At 38.6% G+C, this 12422-nt stretch overlaps 1 protein-coding gene across 1 annotated transcript in view; it reads right to left on the bottom strand.

Annotated features, from left to right (window-relative positions):
- Positions 1-12387, bottom strand: part of STKLD1 (serine/threonine kinase-like domain containing 1) — a 13716-nt gene extending 1329 nt beyond the window's left edge. The window contains exons 1-17 of the mRNA XM_009707296.1: positions 12373-12387; positions 11785-11880; positions 11254-11298; positions 9865-9939; positions 9141-9245; positions 8866-8936; positions 8123-8238; positions 7527-7639; positions 7265-7425; positions 6671-6801; positions 5949-6032; positions 4514-4630; positions 4149-4283; positions 3100-3228; positions 1869-1991; positions 974-1102; positions 290-427 (exon numbers count right to left, since the gene is read on the bottom strand). Of these exons, the coding sequence (XP_009705598.1) occupies positions 290-427; positions 974-1102; positions 1869-1991; positions 3100-3228; positions 4149-4283; positions 4514-4630; positions 5949-6032; positions 6671-6801; positions 7265-7425; positions 7527-7639; positions 8123-8238; positions 8866-8936; positions 9141-9245; positions 9865-9939; positions 11254-11298; positions 11785-11880; positions 12373-12387 (1783 nt within the window). The remainder of the gene's footprint in view (positions 1-289; positions 428-973; positions 1103-1868; positions 1992-3099; positions 3229-4148; positions 4284-4513; positions 4631-5948; positions 6033-6670; positions 6802-7264; positions 7426-7526; positions 7640-8122; positions 8239-8865; positions 8937-9140; positions 9246-9864; positions 9940-11253; positions 11299-11784; positions 11881-12372) is intronic.
- Between the last annotated feature and the right edge of the window lie 35 nt (positions 12388-12422).

The following is a 12422-nucleotide window of genomic DNA, read 5'->3' on the forward strand; positions in this document are numbered from 1 at the left end:
AGCAGGAGCTAAAGGAGAGCAGAGAGAGGACAGATCTACACAAAGGAGAGCAGAGAGAGAACAGATCTACACAAAGAGAAGGCAAGATAAGATGAAATTACAACATTATAACATCACAGTGATGTAATTATTCAAGAACAAGTGGGATGAACTCTCAGTTCCAATTCATCCTCCTTTGTCAGATACATAGTAAGTCTTTCCTGAGAGCAACATGTCCCTATGGTTTTCTTTACTATTTTTTGGGGGTAGGGGAGAGGAAGAGACTCAACAAATAACACCACCATCTCACCATACTGGACCATCTCATTAATCAGCATACAGATACTTCCCACCACTTCTGGATCATCAAAATGAAGCCGGTAGGCATCTTTGATCAGGTTTATTCCACTGCCTTTTGAATCCGTTACAAGTCTCAAAGCTGATACTTCTGAAAGGGAGACAAACACTGCTGGGGTAATTGGTACCTGGAGACTGCATTATCTGCTTTCCAATTCCCTGCTCCAGCTAGCATACATGTAATATTTTTCTAGGAAGTCATACCCATTATTTTCAGTCTTCTTAAAAATTATTCTGAAGCATATTTGGGCAACAAGAAGATGACTGTATATGCAGCTGACACTGTCATGCATGGCAGAAGGGATGTTTTAATGTTTATTGTTTTCATATTGATTGAGCTCTACCCTTTCACACAGTTGAAACAACTTCATCGTAAAATAAGTAACAAAACACTCTCAAGTCACTAATAGATCAGATTGTGCTGATCTAGTACTTCTCATACATGCATGCTGGGTCCATGGGAAGAAAAAAAATTTCCACCTCCAGTTTCACTATTTCCTTTTCCAGTCCTGCAAGAAAAGATTAACTCAGGAGAGCAGGTGTCAATCCCAATCCCACTATGAACTCTTGGATTATACAGAAACATCCACTTCTGAGCTGATTTGCAATTAATAAAAAAGTAATTGCTGAATATTACCAGATAGCCTTAGAAGGCTTGCTAGTGCTAGGCAGGCATTCTTCACCAGCACTGGTCTTTCTGGGTTCACCCTTAGCGCATCTAGCAGAAGTGCTGTTGTGGGCTCATATTCATGTTCAGTTAAGCAACCTTTAAAAAAAACAACCAAACAAACAAACAACACACACAAAACCCCAAAACTTCAATATTCTCAAAAGCCTTTAAAACGCTTGTCAGTATTTCAACTTCTGCCTCCTGTTTCTGAAATTACTTTTTAATTATGTGATAAAAGTTACAAAGAAAGAATGTGAAAACCTGTATTGCCATAAAAAAGGCCCAATCAAGTCTTATCACAAGTTGATCGAGGGGTATAGAAGAAATTTCTGATACATCTTCTATGTCAAGATTCCCTTTCATTCTCCAAGGCAAAATGGATGGAGAGTCCTGACTACTCAACCTATTCTGCTGGCAGATACTAGAAGCAAGATTGCTTAGGGTGTTTTACTCAGCTCTTCCTAGTGGAACGATGGCATAAAAACAAACCTGCCAGCCCATGCTGCACAACACTAATGCTGTGTTCGAAGGAGTAACACAAATGGGATGCTTGGTCTTAAGAGATAAGCCAGAGAGCGCTCTGTGCAACACGGGCTGTAGCTGCCCGTTATCACAGTAACCATTAGCAGTATTAGTTATACAATTGCTACAGCTCATCAAAAATAGCTTCATCAGACAGCGTTAGAGAGCAAGTGCAGGGAAGACTGGTTAAGAGAAGATGCAAGTTCCTAACTCTGCTGCCATCTGCAGAGCCTGCTAAGGCCAAGCAGTCTGAATTTCAAGGATCATCACTGACAGACAGACATGTTTGGCATACTAGCCTTTTCCATACACAAGGGACAAGGAGAGTGGGAAAACACACCTTGGAGTGACAATGCCCACAGGGCCGAGCAAGCAGACTCCGTAACGGTTCCATTCTGGAGGTGCTCTTGAAGGACCGCAGAGGTAACAGGGACAGCACTTTTCAGCAACGCTACATTATTCTCTGAATTACCATAACAAAAAGGAAATACATCAAGCAGAGTTATTTAAACAATAGTATCATAAGCATATTGTATATCATATTATCTCAGTAAAACCTTAAGGGGCAATGGTATTGGAGTAATGCAACATTATTTTAGTATGGACAACAGCATCGGGAAGGAATCTAAAACGTACAAAAACAAATCAAATTTTACAGGACTAATAAACAGTAACAGAAAGCTGAACTTCTCCAGGAACTAGTTTTCTTTGCCCTTTAAATTATACATGGGGATCACAGCAAGAAACCTCCAAAAATAGCCACCTTTTTGACAGAATACAGTCTGCAGGATGGATATTTAGCTGGTCACAAATCAAATGAGTGATTTGTTGCACAGAGGGAATAAAACACACCAAGTGCAATCATGCACATTCTGTGCTTTCAGCCTTCCTTGATGATTAGATCTCCACACACCTATACAAGAACAGGTCATAGAAACAAATCCCAAAAAAAACTCCCAGCATGGTCTCATAAGAAGGGGTCAGCTCAGGCAATCACCCACAGCTCTCCAACACTGTGGGATCATGCTGGGTTATTTCTAAGGCAATGGGAAGAGTACACTTGCCACCTTGCCAATCACATTTCTTTTGGAAAAGCAAGTCTCTACAAGACGGCCAATGCGAGATTTATCCCAGTGCTGCCAAGAGAAGCGTGATGCAAGGAAATAAGACGCTATTAATTCCAAATGCTATTTTGATACCTAATCTATTACACTGCTTGTGCTGCACTCCCTCTGGAGCAAAACCACAACTGACAAACCAGAAATTGCATATACCCTTTCATTTCTGACAGTCTGTTCTTAAGCCATATCTTGGCCTAAACAGTAAAAATTTGACTTTGATACCTTATCACAAAAAAGCGTTGCTAAGAACTCTGCATTAGTTTTCAGTTTTCTTTTATTTAATTCCAGATCACTTAAAGTTATTTTAGTAGTGCTGTGGAGACATCTCTCCAGAATAGAAGAAAAATAATCCAGTCCCAGCAACAGGAATGTCTGAACTCAATTAGGCACAATACCTGCTGCCTTTCAATCACATGAGTCTAGGAACAATACCTGCTGTGTTCTGCTTACCACTCACAGCCAAGCTCCAGAGAACTCCACAGCAAGAGAGGCAGATCTTTTCATTAGGAAGAAAATTTCTTAAAATTGACAGAAGGTCTGGAATTACTCCAACTTTCCTTAGATTCTCTGCAACAACTTCTGAAAAAGAAATTTTACAGAATCTGGTATTTTTGTCCCACTCACTGTCCTGCCAACAGACAGCACTACTAACCATATTTAAACAGTGATAACAAACCAGTAACATGATACCATCAGCCAGACAAAAGAAAGCAAGAGAACAGACCCAACTCTTTAACAAGATGCACTTAAGCAGAATGTTTAGCACAAGTGACCCTTTCAAATGGATGTTTGGCCAGCCCTTTTCCTTACAGATCTGAAATTTACAGAGCAGAAAAGGAACTAAGAGGGTATAAATTACTATTTTTTCAAATGTTTGCAATTTAGCAATTCAAGCTACCTCAGCTTCAGAATTAGGAAACACTGTATAAAAACAGTTTGGTCTTCGATAGTAAGTTTATTTGTACACGACACTTTGTACTTTTTTTTTTAAGATTATCCCCTTGCTGCTAAATCCTTCTGTAACCATTTATAAAAACAGTCTCCTGATGACCGTTGAACTGACACTGAAAAGAAGTAAAAAAATACTATAAATGTTTAGCAATTACAATCTCAGGAGAAAAACCAAAGTAAAGAAATTAGGTATAATGGTTTCGATTCACCTTGGCACAGCCAAAAATACAATCCAGGTTCTATGCCCCCATTTTCCCAAGCACTACTATTCACACAGTTTGTACTTGTTTCCAAAACAAGATGGAATACGGGACCACTCTAATAGATACAATTCTGTAAGTACCTGAAGCCTCAGCAGTGTATCTTATACTTTCAGGAGTGTTATCTTACCAGTGTCTAGTCAATCTTACCAATATTACCACTATTAAACTAATACCTACAGACATTCATCTCTCTCAGTGAAGTCACAAATTCTGCATCGTATCTTGGATTAGATTATAAAAGTAGAAACATAAGCATATTCCCCAAAAATTAACAAGGTGACCCACCACTGGCTGAAATCATCATCAACAACGTGCAGATCAATGAAAGTAACTCTTCATTTTCAGAGTGTTTTCTCACTGTGTCTAACAGGGAGCTGATCACGTTCTCATCCAGGGCCATCACCACATCCTGTTCTAGAGCTGTCAAAAGTAAACAATCGAACAGAACAAATGTGGCTTTGAATGAAGTCTGAACCCCCTGCTGTCCCCATAAGTAAAATATTCAATTAACAGCATTTCTTCACATAACATATCCAAAAGTTACTTTAAATTTTCTTTTTCTGAAACACAATTACTGTTTTCAAGCTTGTATCATTATCAGGTGTCGTTGGGGTAAATTGCCAACTTGCTGGGTAGTCTCATAACTGTACCTTGACTAAGAATTTCAAGCAATAAACTGCAGCCATCTACTTGTAACTTGAGAGAATCTGCATGGGTCTTCATGGCAAAAGTGATCAATTCTGTGAATGTTAGTAGATAGGGCAAGGCTGTGGAGAAAAGAAATTATTTGAGACAATATTCAGTTATACAGCTTAGAATGCTCAGTGGTTTACTCCAAAACACAAGAGTTCCAGTTTCAAATAAATTTGAGTCCCTATGGATGATGTGATATGGCAGAACAACATTCTTGAATCAAAGAGAACAAAATGCAAGTATAGATGGACCAAAACAGAGTGAATTTCATCATCTCTATGGGAAATGTCTCTTATTAAAGACAGCTGCAAGGCTACAAAAGCTAAGTGTAGCCAGAACGTTCCTCATTAAGTCACACTGCCATTGTTCACTGGTCATGTAAGCAATTTGTGGGGTAGAACACTGCATGAGTCCAAAACCATGCTTTTCAGAAGCTGTAGAGGAAAGTATTTCACCAAGTCTCCTAGTTCTACGAAGACTTGGAGCTTTTTGAATAGCTAATACAGCTACTCAGTGTATGATAAAATACTGAGGAAAAACTGGATGGTTTTTAGGGATCCGTTTTAAGCATCTTCAAAGATGTGAGCATCAGTCATGGTAAGCCATGGTGCAGAAGTGTCAAACAAGTCAGATGTGTGCACAGCCTTGTGTAGCTGTCAATAGGATTGAATGAGAATCACAAAGATCCATTCATTTCGTTATTTATAATCAAAGCTTGCTGTATTACTGAGTAAAGATTTCTTCAGTAACAGAGTTGAAGATACAGCTAACTATGGAAAAAAACAAATTATTCTTTTTCATTATCCATTACAGATATGAACATCCCTGTGTTTTAACATCATAAGCCAATGCCAGCACTAAAATGCTATCGCTATCAAATGACAGTGCATTTTACAACTGAGTTAACATGGTGCTTTGAAAATATTAGTCTTGATATGAAAGGTTAATCTGAAAAATGTGCAGATGCTGGGAGAAAATATACAGTCTTCACTGACACAGCTTTACTAGGCACATGTAGCTTCCTTTTGCTCTATCAGTCCTATAGCCCTAGGCATTACCCTCAATTTGCCCCAATGCTGATATGAATTACCTTCCTCAAATGTCAGTTTACCAATTCACCTTAGTTGCCAATTAAAATATCACTAAGTTTTTTTTTTCCAGTGCCCATTTTTCTTACTCAGTAAAACACCTCTGCTGTTCAACAAAAGTGTTTACAAAACAAGTACCAGCACAATCACATCAACTAGTGGCCTATTCCAGTATGTTCCAAAAATGAGAAACAGGAAGAGAGCAATTTCATTTTCATTTATTGTCATGAGAAATTTTTTCCTCTTCCTATTATCTCAAAATATAAGGAAAGAGCAGAATAAACAAAATAAAATAGTGCCTTACCACTTTCATCTCTTACAAAGCTGGTAAGGTGCTGAATGGCTTTAGCCTGTACTACTTCTACATCCCAGAAAGCCTGCATGATTTCTACATAAACCAAGAAAATTCTTTTAAACATTTGAAACAAACACTTACAAAAACCACTCAAATCTTCTCTATTTTGTGCAAGATGTAAATTCATATAAATAAAAATAATGTAATTTGTGATTGTTGAAAAGAGAAAAACTTTTCCCCTAATGCATGAAACATTTAAGTATTACAAAGTGTTATGATTCACCTGTATAATCCATGTATTTGGCATTATATATTTTGGAGACCTGTTGGATTATTAAATCAGAGCAGAGGTAGGGGCTTTAAATGCATTATTCCAACAGCCTTTTCAGACTAAAATAATATCTTCCTTACTAAGAAGGAAAATAGAGCAGATCCTTTGTTGGCATAAATTGGCAAACACTTTAGAATGCAGGCAAAATAAATTAGGCTCCCCAATTTTCTGAGGAATGATCTCTGACCCCATTTAACTTGTGCAGTAGGTATGGCTGGTAATCTTACGAGGTTATAGAAAAGGCTGTATAGTGATCCTTTCTCCAAATAGTATCCCATTTTATTTAAGTTAAATGAATGTCCAATAATTCATTTTCAAGTAGAATACACGCTGAGTAGAAAACACATGGGTTTATTTCCTATGAGAGTCACCATTACATTAATCTTATTTTCTTTATTACCTAGAACACTTTCGATTCCTCCCTCAAGGAGGACATCTGTTATATTGGGAGGCAAAGATTTCTTCAGTTTTACTGAAGAGGCACCAGCAACAGTCAGGCATTCCCTAATAAATGGAACATCAGTCAGATCCCTAGAATTATGAGAGACAAAAGCAGCATGAATAAGTTAGAACTGGTAAGTTACAAAAAAATTTCTACAAGCTTTGTTTCATTTTGAAACAAAAAGCTAATAATACTTCTTTGAAGACTGGATTATTTTTGACAGAACTTAAACAATTTACCTCAAAACGGCTAATGAAAGAGCCTACATTGAGCAAGCCATGCTTAGGCTTCAAGTTAATGGCTTGTAAAATTGTGTGTAATGTGATTTTATTACCTAGTTCTTCAAAAAAAGGACACCTACACATATCAGAATGCCCACTTCTGAATGAACATCAAGTCTTTGACTTTTTTTTAATAACTCAATTTGTCAAAGCAGTAAGATCAGCAACCTTGAGTCAATCTCTTTCAAACAGTAGCTAACATTCCTGTCTTTGTGAAGGTAGGTGAGGTTTAGGACAAAAAAATAGTAAAGGGAAAGCATCCAGAACTCACTTTGCTGTGGGTCTCATGCTGGGCTGAATCTGTAGCATCATAAATAAAATTGGAAATAAAGGCAAAGAGCTACTCTCTCCATTTTGCGTTAGTGTCAGAACTCCCTCAAGACGGCTGGTATCCTGTCTAATATCCCACAGTAATGAAGTTATCTCTTCTGCCTGTAAAGAGTATAGTATCAGAAGAGCTTTCACACACTCGTTTACATATACCCTGGCGGGACGCTGACATTTTAAATCTATAATGAAACATTTTTACATACGTTCAGAAGAAAGCAGGTTGTCATGTCAAGTAGAATACAACCTAGAGACCAGATGTCAGATTTCTCAGTAAAAGAAAAACCAAATGTTTCTGGAGCCATCCAAGACTTGCTGTCTGTTGAAATAAGAATCATACGGTAACATCGCTGACATTGTACTATACACAGTTTTTGCTTGCACATGCATGAATTACAGGCAATTTTATGTCTAAAAATAATTTAGAGATGTTCTGCAGGGATTAGACTTCTTTACTGGTGATATGCCACAAAAGACTAAGAAACACACTAACTAATGAACAATTTTCTAAGATGCTACTGTGTATGTATCAGGCTAAAAAGGATTCCAACTGTATCTGTTGCAGAGTTCTGAGACTCACAGACATATCTATAGTTTTCAGTTATGAACACAATTAATGCTGCAGGTAACTGCCCACAAATATCCTATTCATACTTTAGAAGACAAATAGTATAATGCAGAGAAGGGAGAGGGAAGATAATTTTTTCCTCTTTGGCTGATTTTTCTCTGAAGACTAAAAATATCCACCATAACTGAATCTTTTAAAAATTAAGTTTAAAAAAAAAGTAAAACAAATATCTACTTTCTTCCACTCTTATTTTCCATTTCATCTCATCTGTCATAAGTGTTGCTGTACTGAAGTCGCTAAGCATGAAGGATGCTTCACCAGTCACAAGTATGTTTGATGGCTTGAGATTTCTGCAACACAAATATTTTCTGTCAGCCTGTGAAATTAGAGTCTAGTGATATATAACCACAAGTTCCCAGCATCCTTCCTGATCAGGAGGTTTGGGGGTTTTGGGGGGGTGGGGGTAGTGGTGGTGAGGGGTTTAAAGTTTTTTTGTTTGTATTTTATTGTTTGTTTGAAATATACAAGTGATAATCAACTGAAATACAATTATTTTCTTCTTTTACTGTGAAATGCTTTAAAATTTGTGATTGTGACACAAATTTATCTGAACATGGAATGCAACAGTTGTCTCTTGCTTTAGATGTACAAAGTATACCTTGTCCATCACAGCCACCAAAATGTAAGCATTAACAGAGATGGTCAATACTCTACCATAAAAATTGATATCAGAATTTTAGAACATCCAAAAACCAGAGAAAACACCTTGTTCAAATGGATAATTCTAGACAAAACTCAAGAAACTGATGACTTCAGGAGTCACAGAAAACTAATCTATATAGGAAGTGCAGAATTTCCACCTCCTACTCTCCCTTTTGGAACAATAAAATTCACTGCCTCTGAGCAGCTGTGCTGAACCAACAGTCACTGCAAAGAACAATGACCTATCAGACAAAGAGAACAAGACTTTTACTCACCTGTGGAAAATATTTTGTTTGTGTATATAAAACAAAGCATCAACCATCTGCCCCAGGAACTTCAGAATCACCTGTTGAGGGGAATACACATGAAAGTGTAACAAACTCAGGAACTTCCAAACATCTTTTGGAAGATAGCTTCCAAAATCACCCTTCAGCAAAACACTGTGCTTTGAGATTTTAGGGAGGACTTTGAGAAAGAGGGAATATAGAGGAAGAAATATAGAAGTGGTGAGACTGTCAGTTCAAGCAGATGCCTCTTCTGTACTTTTTACCATGTCTGTTATTTTTTCTGACTTCTGCCTTTTTTCCTTAATTACAGATGAAAGATCTCCTTGGCCTGAGTGATGCATTACCAGACAAAGGAACAGAGACGATATCTGTAATAAAACATTACACCAAAATTGTCTAATTGTTTGCAGTTAATATATCCAGTAAGAAAGATAAAACCAAGCACTTGGCCAAACTGGTGGGTGCGATGTTCACCAATACCAATGAGTTCTGAGATAATCTCTCCCAGAGGAGACAATATTTACTTTCTTTTAATAAAAATACAGGATGTTTGTTGTTTTTTTAAAAAACACATTATCAAGCATCTTATCTGAAGCCATATGGGACCATTCAAGTCAAATATACATCCATAAAATCAACATAAATTTTCCCTGAATAAAATCTGCAAATAAGTCAGGGCTTTCAGCTTTCTATAATCTCCTATAAAAGGGTTTTCATGCAGGCATGAAAATCAGTATTGCACACTGATTCACATCAGAATCTGTGAGTCAACGTCCAATACTGCCATGTGATGGACTCCAATCCATGTATCTTCACAGCTTTTCAGCATGTTTATTCAGGAATTTAAAAAGTAGGCTTGTTTCAAATCAAATAACCTTTTTTTCAGCATCTCATGCCAATGACCTCAAATGTAAACCTGCGAAAATGCTTACATGCCTACAACATTAACCATGTGTTCCAGTTTAATCAATCCTATCTCAGTCTCACCTCATTATCCCAAGTCACAAACAATTCCTTGTAAGCACAGATGTTTGAATGATGAAGTTTTAGCAAATCCATTGCCTGCATAAAATAAAAAAAATACAGAGAGCTTTTTATAGCTACACAGTCCTTCCCATTAATAGGGCCTTACATAATATCCTAAGCCAGTTCCTGACTTGTTCATGTCACACATCTTATCAAATTCTTTCAATGTGCGAGTTCTGTTATATATTTGCATGCACAAGTGTCAAGTTAAGGAAAATATTTCACTAAGACTCTACTCAATGTAATGCTGTAACAGCTTTGTGAGATTCAAGGATATAAACTGATCCTTATGGACATGATACGTAAACAACTCCCTTCTTCAGTTCCTAACATCCAAACCTGAAAACACATCTTAGAACATAAAAGTCAAGATGATTTTTCTAGCATAGACATTATTTCCAGTAACCCCTATGCAAGCTTGAACCTCAGAAAATATGATGACACTAGTGAGATGCTTATCTCTTTGAAGTTGGCTTCCGTGTAGGGCTCTAACAATTACCAATTACTTCAGCAAATTTGCTGATGATGTGAAAAGTAAAAGAATTCAACTTACTCTCCTATAGTTGTATCTGTGGCTGTGAAGATACAACAGAAAAATGAAGAAAAGCCACGCTCCCAGCTGGCACAACTGTATTTATTTCAACAGACAAGTACATCAGCAGAAAAATTGCATCAAACTTTATCAGTAAAGCCAGTCTCAGTACACAAAGAGATCACCTCTCCTGAGTAGGATGAAGCATCTGTACAGACATGTATTCTCACGCACTTACGACTGCAGATGTCACGCATACTGGACACTGTGAGACTAATCCATCGCACGCTACTTCACATATTTTGTTGAAAAAAATTTTGGTATTTTAGTAGTATTTCTGATGTTGTTTCTTACTCGAGGCATTGAAACAAGTTTCCACAAAAAAGTACAAAGGAAGAGAACCAGTCAAATCATTTACATCAAAAAACATCCAACTCTGAGAAATGAACATATAATGAAATATGTTAACTAGAAATTGAGTTTACTAATAATAAACTATAAACAGACCAAGATTCTCCTTCAGCTTAAAGGTCGAAAGGATGAGCTTTGCTCTTTGTCTTCAGCACAAAACAAACTCTGAAAAAGGACTATCGTCTGAGAACAGCTCTCCATTTGAATTTACATATTCAAATATAAGAACAACTAATACAAAATCCTGGCTTAAGCTCAAGCATAGGGCAAGGAGAACACCCCTCAGATAGTCCTACCTGATTTACATCTCGACAATTTACTTAGTTAATCCTTGTAGACAAAAGACTTTGTTCTGTTAAGACTTTGGCCCTTGTAAGTGAAGTAGTAAAGAAAAACTGCACTGATACCTCCTTCAAGGCCTCATTTGCTTTCTTTTCTTCAATGCATTCAACCTGCAGCAAACAAAATACAAGGATGAGATTGTAATATAGAGACAGGCAAACTTTAAGGCAGAACAATCTTGCCAAGATGACTGGAACTGCAAGTTGTGTATGAACTGGCATAAATTTTCAATGGTAGCTAAAAATCTCTAATGTTTGGAGCAGTCTTGCTGTTGGGAGATGGCCAGAAACAGAGCTTTACAGGAGCCTGCAACAGCTAGTCAGTCCTTCTTCTGCACTGTCAAAGTAGCAGTAAGCTATGGTGAAAACACACTGGATGGACCTAAATAGGCTGCTCCCTTTTCCCCACTTTTAACTTCAATATTCTAGTAAACTGATCTGAATATTCCAATTTCCAAAACAGCAGCACAGTAAGATGAAAGCCCACTCTTACCCAGTGGCTAAGCTAACATATTTGTCTCTGTTACGATGAGAAAGGCCCATAGAGATGACAAACATGCCAATGGACTCTTGTTTTCCTAGCAACCACCTTCTCACCTGCTTTATTATATATTTCTTCTCTGTATCCTTTTCTGTTTTCAATTCAGCTACCAGCATAGTGCCCAGTGCCCCAGGCTGGAGCTGCTCCAGCACCTGCAGGGCAGAGGAGAGACCCTAACGCACTCGCGCAGCCGCAAGGAGTAGAACAACCAAGGCAGAAACCCCCTTCAAACCACTTTCCCACAGACACCCTCCACACAGCGCACGCCTCCAGTTCCCCATGGCAGGACTACAGGCATCCACCTGCACCCCGCGTCCCAAGAGGCACACAGGCCTTCCCCTCCCGGCGGTTCCCCTGCCCGAGCAGAACACCCCCATCTCCCCGGGGCCATCCGCACCCCAGCGCGTCCCTCCCTAGGACTGCGTAGGCCCCTTCCTCAGGGCCGCTTACACCCTCACCAAAGCCACACACCCCTCCAGGGCCACTCATGCTCCCTCCCCATAGTTACCTACGATCCCCAAGGGCCCTACACCCACTCTCCTAGGCCACCAAGACCTCCCCAGGGCCTCATACCACACACACCCCCCCACAAGGCTGCAGCTGCCCCCTTCCTCCCGGGCAGGGCCTGGCCCTTCGGGAAGCACCTCGTATTTCTCCATGGCACGGCAGGACCGGGCCCGCGGCTAGGCAGGAC

The sequence above is a fragment of the Cariama cristata genome, unplaced genomic scaffold (genome assembly GCF_000690535.1).
Source record: "Cariama cristata isolate BGI_N322 unplaced genomic scaffold, ASM69053v1 scaffold43859, whole genome shotgun sequence".
NCBI lineage: Eukaryota > Metazoa > Chordata > Aves > Cariamiformes > Cariamidae > Cariama > Cariama cristata.